General features: G+C 41.0%; 1 protein-coding gene across 2 annotated transcripts in view; it reads right to left on the minus strand.

Annotated features, from left to right (window-relative positions):
- Positions 1-10,293, minus strand: part of EXOC6 (exocyst complex component 6) — a 214,699-nt gene that overhangs the window by 201,688 nt on the left and 2,718 nt on the right. For both annotated transcript variants that reach the window (XM_011934325.1, XM_011934324.1), the window contains one exon: positions 9,124-9,235. In XM_011934325.1, coding sequence (XP_011789715.1) covers positions 9,124-9,235 — 112 coding nt within the window. The remainder of the gene's footprint in view (positions 1-9,123; positions 9,236-10,293) is intronic.

A 10,293-nucleotide genomic window follows, 5' to 3' on the forward strand; every position in this document is an offset into this window, starting at 1 on the left:
TTTCACTGTGTTGGCCAGGATGGTCTCAATCTGCTGACCTCGTGATCCACCCGCCTCAGCCTCCCAAAGTGCTGGGATTACAGGCGTGAGCCACCACGCCTGGCCAAATGCATGTTTTTGGAGGTAGGGTACACATCTACAAAAAGATTCCCCTCCTCGCCCCTGGGAACCCTATCATTATCCTCTCAAAACTTGGCATCATTCAAATGTTTCTTAAAGAGTTTTAGAGGTCTTGTTATAGATTATAGAACTGTATCAAAATGTAAAGTACAGACAGTTTTATACATTGGCTCTGATAAACTAATCCTTCCCCGCGGCTTTTAACCACTCGTTTCAGATGTCCACCGTCACAAGGTCCCTCCTCCAGGTTCTGCTTTTTTGTTGTGGTGACCCCAAGTGGCCACACTGTGTAAGTGCAAAAGAATAAACAAAGCCCAGCTGGTCTGGGAGGATTCCGGCTGTAAAACCCTGTGCAGGAATCGGCTGTTCCATAAAGATCTGGACCCCACGGTGGAGAACAATAGAAGGAAATTTGAAATTGAAGCCAAATAAAATCAGTTTTTTTCTAAAATACGGGCCAGTCCTCAGAGGAGTTCAAAAGCAACTAGCCCCGGGTTTTGTTCATTCAACAACTATTTTTATTAAATGTTTTTTGTGTACTATGTTCTGTGTTAAGCTCTCCGACAGGGCTGGCTCATGGTGTGTGACCTACGCAGTTGCCTTTGATTCACTACTCTGTCATCACCATCTTGTAATTTTAATGATTTTTGAAAAAGGAATCTACATTTTGTAGATTACAGTTGTGTGGCCCTGGGCCCCACAAATTATGTTGCCAACCCTGCCCTCAGAAAAATGTCCTGAAAGCCCGCAAAATGAAACATTTTAAAGTCCATTGAGCAGTTAAAGAACAATATCATTTTCTCTGAGTTCCATTCTGTCTTTCCTTCCAATAACACCCCCCACCACCACCACCAACTCCACCGCCACCACCAGTTTATAAGACAAGCAACTGTCCCTGCTGTCTCCTCTTACCTTCCTTCTCCTTGTTGGTTTTCTTATTCGTCGTCCTGTTCAATGCACTGTCTATTCCTCCCTCTTTCCCTGCTTAGCCTTCCTTTACCGCCCTTTGCCCTTTCTCCCTTTCCTCTCACTTGTCTGATTTTTCTCTCTCCTCTTGGCAAAATAGGATTAGAAATGTAGCTAATGAAATGACAATGATAATGATAGCTGACATTTACTCCCTGGCTAGGGATATTAGCATCCCTAAACCTTCCTATTCCTTACTTTTTTTTTTTTTCTGAGACAGAGTCTCACTCTGTCACCCAGGCTGGAGTGCAGTGGCGTGATCTCAGCTCACTGCAACCTCCGCCTCGCGGGTTCAAGTAATTCTCTTGCCTCAGCCTCCTGAGTAGCTAGGATTACAGGTGTGCACCACCACGCCTGGCTAATTTTTGTATTTTTAGTAGAGATAGGCTTTCACCATGTTGGTCAGGCTGGTCTTGAACTCCTGACCTCATGATTTGCCTGCCTCAGCCTCCCAAAGTGGTGGGATTACAGGCGTGAGCCACCGCACCTGGCCTATTTTTTTTTATTCTTCATAGCACTTATTAACACTTTTTTTTTTTTTTTTTGAGACGGAGTCTTGCTCTGTCGCCCAGGCTGGAGTGCAGTGGCCGGATCTCAGCTCACTGCAAGCTCCGCCTCCCGGGTTTACGCCATTCTCCTGCCTCAGCCTCCCGAGTAGCTGGGACTACAGGCGCCCGCCACCTCGCCCGGCTAGTTTTTTTGTATTTTTTAGTAGAGACGGGGTTTCACAGTGTTAGCCAGGATGGTCTCGATCTCCTGACCTCGTGATCCGCCCGTCTCGGCCTCCCAAAGTGCTGGGATTACAGGCTTGAGCCACCGCGCCCGGCCTATTACACTTTTTTATTGGTGTATTTCTGGCTCTCTTCACTAAAATGTAAGCTCCCTGTGAGCACGGACTTTCCAGATCTTGATCTTGCTGTATCAACGGCACCCAGACCACTGCCTGTCACACTGTAAATGTGCCATTATTATTTATTTACTGAATGAATGAGTGAATGAGCATTTGCTATGATACATTACATTTCATTAATACATTTCATGCCTAATTCAACTAATCCTTTCAACAGCTCTATTAGTAATTATAAAGGCGGAATTTCAACCCGTATCCTTCTGGTTCCAAAGCCCATTCACTTAACCACTAAATAACCAAAACTGTCTCCCTGGTTGGAATATTTGGCTCCTAAACATAAAAATGTTTTTAAAGTTTTATCTAGTGTTGCAATAAACATCAAATAGCTAATGATATCATTTAAATGTCCAGCAAAAATTGGGTAACTGTATAGCCCACTCTCATAAGACATTCCAGACTTTTCTGAGGTGCCACAGATGCAGCAAGCCTCAGTCATGGTTAGGCCCAAACTTATTTCTGAACAATTTCTCTGGACTCCATTTTTATGCAGAACACTATACTATTCTCATTAGAGATGAAATCAGGTCATGATATTGCATTAGTATAAAATATAAGCATTAGTGAATGTGATTTTTAAAATTAACACCTCTCTCCCCTAAATATTATGCAACCAAAATAAAATTTACATTACTGTAAGCCAGGCACAGAAACACAAATACTGCATGATCTCACTTACATGTAGAATCTAAAAAAGTTGAACTCAGAGAAGTTGAGAGTTGAATGGTAGCTACCAGAGGCTGAGGAGAGAGGTAGATGGGAAAAGGAAAGATGTTAATCAAAGATGGTAATCAAAGTTTCAGTTAGGAGAAATAAGCTTTGGTGACCTATTGCACAGAATGGTGCCTATAATTAATAATAATAATATATTGCATATTTCAAAATTGCTCAAAATAGATTTTAAATGTTCTCACCACAAAAAAAAAATATATGTAAGGTGATAGATATAATTAACTTGATTTAATCATTCTACAACGTAAACAGACCGTGAAACATCACAATATACCCTATAAATAGGCCAGGTATGGTGGCACACACCTGTAATCCCAGCACTTTGAGAGGCCAAGGCAGGCAGATTGCTGGAGTTCAGGAGTTCAAGACAAGCCTGGGCAACATGGTGAAACCTCGTCTCTACAAAAAATACAAAAATTAGCCGGGCATGGTGGCACACGCCTGTAGTTCCAGCTACTCAAGAGGCTGAGATGGGTGAATTGCTTGAGCCCAAAAGGCAGAGGCTGCAGTGAGCCAAGATTCTGCCACTGTATTCAAGCCTGAATGACAGAGCCAGACTCTGTGTCAAAAATAAAAATAAAAAAAAGTTCTATACTCTAAATATATGCAATTATTTGTCAAATAAAAAAAAATTTTTTAATTTGCATAACTCAATATTTCACACCTGCTCAGAATTTCAAGATGTTATAAGTGATTGTTTACTTCAGGACTCTAAAGTATATATTTATTAAGTCATACTGGAATATCCATCCCAAATGTAAACTAGACAATAATAGTCAACACTAATTATTGAGTATTTACTCTGTACTAGCCAACTATTATGCTAAGTACCTTATAGACACTAATCCTTTGAGATAGGTTTTATCATAATCCCCATTTTATAGTTTCAGAAACTAAGGCCAAAATCATACAAGTGGTAAATGTCCAGTCCAGATTAAAATCTAGACCTTTGATCTCAATGAATATACTTGATAAAATAAGATTTAATAGAAATCTTACATTTATAAAGATATAAATAGCAAGAACATTCTAGAACATCCACAGTTAAATTTAGTTTGTTTTTTTTAGTATGTCATTCTAAGATTTTATAGTATATACAGTTTAGGGTTGTTTTTTTTTTTAATGTTTCCTTTCCTAAAAGCACGTTATCTTTATTCCTAAAAACATGAAAGTCAAAGAAATATGATATCCTGTTTGCTCTTAAACTGATAAAACTTCATGGTCAGCTTTTGGAAAAGTGCCTGAGTCTGTGAATACAAGTATGAAACAATTATGTTATCATAAAACAATTACAAAAATTTCTTCTGGTACGTCATCTTGTACAATTCCCTTTTCCTCCTATTTTTCCCAGTCCTCTGCAGGGCCTTCTTTAGACATCCACCCCCCACCCCCACCCCCACAGTCCCCTACCTTTCTACCTCCCACTAACTTTGCAGTACCCTACAATGGGTCCGTGATTTGATCATCTCAGGCTCAGCTACAGCCACAAAACATGCTGTGACTTCTGAATCCAAGTCGGTTCAGACATTGTGACTTCAGGACCTGTTCTAAGGGGCTAATAACACACCTGCAGGACTCCAAGGGGCATCGTGAGCCCCAGGCTACATCCAGGTCTGAGTCAGTATCCATGGGATCAGGTCTGATGGGTGATGCCTGACAGCAGGAAGTTCTAGTGTGAATATGGTAAATAAATGTTGCGAATACTGCTACTACCCTATCCTAGGACCATAGCTATCATCACTAATTTATCAGGATCATCCTCAGTATGAAGATTCAGGCAACCATTCCCAATGCATTGAGTTGATATGCTACTTGAAACCTATTGACCATCCTTGTGCAAGTAAGTTGGTAATACTGAGTACAACAGGGACTAATGTTGTTTCCTTGAACATGGCTCCGGACAGTCATTAAGTCTCCCAGGGACAGGTACGCCCCCTAGCGGAAGGAGCTGGCAAGGAGCCAGGCACATCTGCACCAAATGGAGAGGCTAGAGCAGGAAACCTCAACAGAATGAGAACATCCAGTGGAAATTAGCCTATGGTTGCAATGTAATGAAAACAGTGATGCTCAGGGCAAAAGGATTAGGGCAGGAAAACTAATTGCAGACTTTACCTGCCCGTTAAGTTTCAGCCTACCAATATTCTGCAAGCTAGGGTATTTTTTTTTTTTTTTTTAAAACAGAGTCTTACTCTGTCGCCCGGGCCAGAGTGCAATGGCCCAATCTCGGCTTACTGCAACCTCCGCCTCCCAGTTTCAAGTGATTCTCCCACTTCAGCCTCCCAAGCAGCTGGGACTACAGACATGCACCACAATGACCAGTTAATTTTTGTATTTTTCAGTAGAGATGGGGTTTTGCCATGTTGGCCAGGCTGGTCTTGAACTCCTGAGCTCACGTGATCTGCCGGCCTCAGCCTCCCAAAGTGCTGGGATTACAGGTGTGAGCCACCCCGCCTGGCCTAGGTAGGGGATTTTGAATGTCCAAAGCTAAACCATGCTGGGACAACACAGGCACTAACAGTAGGCCTTCCTTTACATTTTCCCCTTTTTTCTTAAGTTCAGTCGCCATCTGCATGGCTAACATCAAATTCCACTTTTTCACGCTGGTATTTTCTTCCCCAATTCAAACTCTGTAGTTGTCTGAGATGGCTTGAATGGATATTTCATTGGCATTGCAAGTAAACCATGGGAAAAGTATAGAGTCTCAGCTCTCCCCTGAAACTATCTTTCTTTCAAACTTAATGCTATGGGCTTTAAATTCCATTTCACACAAAAAATGAAAACAAATGCAAGACCTCAGAAGCATCTGATTCTTGTCCACTGTTTCGAAAAGAGGGCCAAAGGAGCCAACAAAAGGGCTCACTGGGAAAGTCAGGCAGCAAATGAGCTGGACCATCTGGGAGAAGCTTGTCCTGGGAGTAGCCATGTATAAAGTCAGGAGGTGGGAAGAACACAGCCTGGTGGGGTGAAAGGCATTATAGGCCATTGACAGTGATTCCTTGTCTCCACAACCCACTCATGACGCCTGAGACAGAGGAGACTCGTTTTCCCAGATGCTGTATGGGGATGAGTATGCAGGAAGGTTTGAATGCCCTGCAAAAGAAATGTCATTCAGGTGCCCTTAAATTACACTGGTAGAAACCATCTCTTGAGTCCTGAGTCACTGAACTCTCTGAGCTCAACTTGTTAGGGGATTAAACTCCACCTGGCGCAGATATAAACTCTGACCTCAAATAGGCCACCTCAGGTTGACTACCTGCAAAACAAGGTGGACCGGGAAAGGAAGCTAACAGAGTTCAGGATTTTACAGCAGAAACTATCTGTCAAAGTAATGCCTTTCTTCTGTGACAGGGAAAAACACGTAGGTAAACTCTTCGATATTCTCTCTACCTCAATTCCCAGGTGCCAGCTTTTCCCTGGGAATGTTTCTCTCTTGCATTTCCAGTCCCAGTATCCTAACCTTTCTCTCACTGTTCATTCCAGGGCCTCACGGCAGGGCCTTCGGCTGCCTCCAGCCAAACTCCTTTTCCACCCTCTCAGCCCTTAGAGCTTATAGTTTTCTTTTGGTTTCGATTTTGTTTTGTTTTTGGAGACAGGATCTTACTCTTGTCACTCAGGCTGGGGTGCAGTGGCATGATCATAGCTCACTGCAGTCTTGACTTCCTGGGCTCAAGTGAGCCTCCCTCTTTGGCCTCCCAAGTAGCTGAGACTACAGGCACAAGTCACCAGCTAATTTTAAAAAGTGTTTTATGGGGACAAGGTCTCACCTTGTTGCTTTGGCTGGTCTTCAACTGGCCTCAAGCGATCTCCCACCTCAGCCTCCCAAAGTGCTGGGATTGAGCCACTGCAAGCAGCCAGAGCTTGACATTTTAAAATACTTCCTCCTCCTTCTCTTCTTTGCCGAAATGATGACATTCTTGCTGGACTGCCTCTTTTCATTTTTATTAGAAAGGTAAGTATTTTCTTCACCATTAGCCCATGAGCTCATATGAATCACATTCTTAGGGGCTTCCACAATGGAATATTCACATCTAGATGGGGATTCGCAATGGAATATTCACATCTAGATAGGAGAGGCTTCAAAGAATCCAGAGCATTTATTCTGGCTTGTGTGTGTGTGTTTATGTGTATGCATTGTGTTATAACCATTTCAGGCTAAAGGTTCCTGAGGGCAGGGCCTATGTCTTACTTATATCTTAGTAACCTTTATAGAAGTTTCCACAGTGCCTGGCACCTAGCAGCTAGGTAAGTAGCGCTAGAAAGAGCATTAGAGCTATGCCTTGCAAGATACGTTGGATTTTAGCAGGCAGAAGGAATAGTGAATAATAGGGGAAAGGAACCCTAAGCTCTAGGAAGCATATTGTCAAATAGCAGAGTCTAGTTTGACTGAAATGAGACTCATGTCATTATTTTTCAACCCTCATATTTGGCCACATGAGCTGATGTGTTCCTGAAGCACAGTTGCAGTAGAAATTTGGTGACACACGCACATATGTATGGAAAGGCATCAAACGCCAATCTAAGAAGTCTTCATCTAATCAACTTATTAGATGAACGGTTTAGAAAATTAGGAAAGCTTTTTGTTGAATACTGTCCCAGATAAAGGCTTGTTAGGGGCTTGTAACTTCACTCTACACCCCAAAATAACATCAGTGTGTTTTAACAGTAGCCTTTGGAAAGGAGTGTTCTCATCCTTTTTTTATACCCAAACATTAAGCTAACAATTGGTATTTTAGGTCCACTGCATGGTGGTGACAAGGTAGCACCTGGAGAACATATCTATGCAGGCTCTGCCCTTGAGGGTGATGCTGAGAGAGTGCTGTGGCTGCCAAATCTAAATGATTTTTTGCTGTAGAAAGACCAGGTACAAGATTGGTACCAGGGATATTTGTCCTAAGAAGAGAAGATAAAAAAGATCCAAGCACCAAGAAAGGAAGTCAAGTCCAACACCAGAGACAGACTAGCCGACAGGATAGTTCTAAGGACAGACAAAGTCTGTAGATGTTGGCCAGGGTTGTGAGACCGGGGAGAGGTAGAAGGGGTTACAAGTTGAAGACCAAGGGCTCTGAAGCAGCAATGGGAGCAGAGGCCGTGGTAACTAAAACACATCTAGGCTCCCTTCACCTTTTCTCTTGTTTCCACTTAGACTTAGCCACCTAGCACCTAGCACTTAACTACCTAGCACCTAGCACTTGACCAGCTACATAGCCACTAGGCGGATACACAAGTTTTAGAAGGCAATGGTACAATTCAAAGTATGCTCCATATGGAGAAAATTATTGAGTTTTCCGTTGCTACAAAGCTCTGGTTTCTACCACTGAAAATTACCAGCCCTTTTTCACAGAATATTTATGATGCTCAGATAGGATGAAGGTATATATAATAGTTATAATGGAGTTGTAATTATTCTGCAACTATACTTACATATTGATAATCCAAGAATCAACCAACAAATCTCAATTGTTTACCATGTCCCTAACACCACCGTAAGACCTTTGAAGATATTCAAACTATGTTTAATGCAAAATAAGATTTAAATAGCTGGGAGAAACTTATCCAGGTTTAAACTTTAGTGGATTTAGAAGCACTTGGCCCTAGGGCCTTTCTGAGAATGAAGAGGTCACACACACACACACACACACACATATCCTTCCACTTAATCTACAAATATTAGTCAACAAATATTTATTGACTGTCACTATCAAATTCAGTGATGAATATCTTGTTCCCACACTGATAGGTGTCAGAGACAGGCAGACATAGAGAATTAAAGAATTAAACTTTAAAAGCTGCCCTTTGAACACAATGACATATAGTTTTTCATTTTAATCCTATTCTTGAACTGTGCAAATTAATACCCACATTACCAAATGAGCTATTTTTAAACCTTATATGTTGGTATCCAAGAAGATGTTAAGAAAAAATAAATAAACCTCATATGGAAACAAACTAATACATGAGCGGTCACCAAACACTCAAGACAGCGACTACAATACAAATAAATGGTCTACATTTTTTCCTACAACTCATATCCACCCAAATGTAAATTGGCTTCATTGATATGTCTAATTGTTCCGGATGTTTTTCACTAAGTGATATGCTAAAGAAAACAATTGAAACCTCATATACATTTATTAGGAGGTGACTGAGGTCCTTTTTGATCATTTGAAAGTCATAGTTTTTAATCTTATGGTGATGAGTTAGGAAACATGCAAAATAAAATGGATTAATTATGTCCTATAATTTCTCTAAGGATAAGAAAACTTTGAGATTAAGTACATACAGAACTGTAACTGTTTTGCAAAAATATTTTTTACTCTGATAAAGAATTATAAAAAGCAAGGAAAAGGACCACCTTACCACCGCTGAAGAAGACACAATAAAATGCAACAGTGCCCTACCTTAAAGTAGCTTCAATAGGCAGCTCGAAAGACTGAATCTCAGCCAGGACATTCTCATAGGTTTGATCTGTTTCTTCTTCCAACATCGTTCCACAGGCCCCTGATTTCCCAGCTGCAGACATCAGATATTGAGTGAAAAACTGTTGTAATTTATAAAAATAAATGCCGTTTTCCTTATAATTATTAGAAGGATTCTCTGTTTACCCAAAAGAGCAACAAAAACAAGCTCACTGTCTGACTTCATGCTATCAAAGTCTTTGCTTCCAAGAATGTTGCACAGCTGTTGCTGTCCTGTCTCCACTTGTAACATTTTACTTATTATTAACCTTGACACAGTTCGGAAAGTTCCTGCCTAGTGCCGGCTATATTTATTCACTTGTTTCTCAAAGACAATAACTGTATGTAGGAATTAGAGTCATTACACTATATAAGTTTACTAAATGCATGTGATTTGACAAGGCATATATATTAATATTATTTATGCTAAATACATAACCAAAGCTACATTCCTAGTTGTTACTGCAACTATGTCGTTGACCACAAACCCAAGGAGGTAATTTGCCCAGGAAAAATGAAATGTGTAATGGGATGTGATTTTGAGGTCACTAGGCTAATTCCTTGGTGCCCTATCTCCTTTGCTTCTCTATTCTGCAGTGTCAATTTCCTCCATTAGCAATAGAGCCATTAGTTCTTTTATCTCTTGTTCAAATACAAATGCTTCTGGAGGCATTTAGATCTTACTCCTTTTCAGTTCCTTATGCCTCACTGTGAATGAGTTTGCTAGATCCCTTCTGCAGAATAGGTTTTGATGGAGAAAAAGAAAGAGAACGAAGACGTCAGCTAGCCTTTAAGAAGGCTAGCTGCCACTGAGAGGAAGAAAGAGTGCATGAACCAGAGGCCCAAAATAGCAAAGGAAAATGTGCCCTACAGCCAGCCCCAAGTAGGCCTGAAGAACTAATAGGCATGTATTTCCCATCACCACTTGCACTTGATCTTCTTCAATTCAGTTTAAGCTCAGCTTTCTTGCTTAATACAAGAAAGACAATATTTAAAGGAATGAGTAGTGACATTCTTCCATATGAAGCTTTTTTTTTTTTAGTTTTTTTTTTTTTTTTTTTTTGAGATGGAGTCTCGCTCTGTCGCCTGGGCTGGAGTGCAGTGGCCGGATCT

This window comes from Colobus angolensis, unplaced genomic scaffold, assembly GCF_000951035.1.
Source record: "Colobus angolensis palliatus isolate OR3802 unplaced genomic scaffold, Cang.pa_1.0 Scaffold134, whole genome shotgun sequence".
NCBI lineage: Eukaryota > Metazoa > Chordata > Mammalia > Primates > Cercopithecidae > Colobus > Colobus angolensis.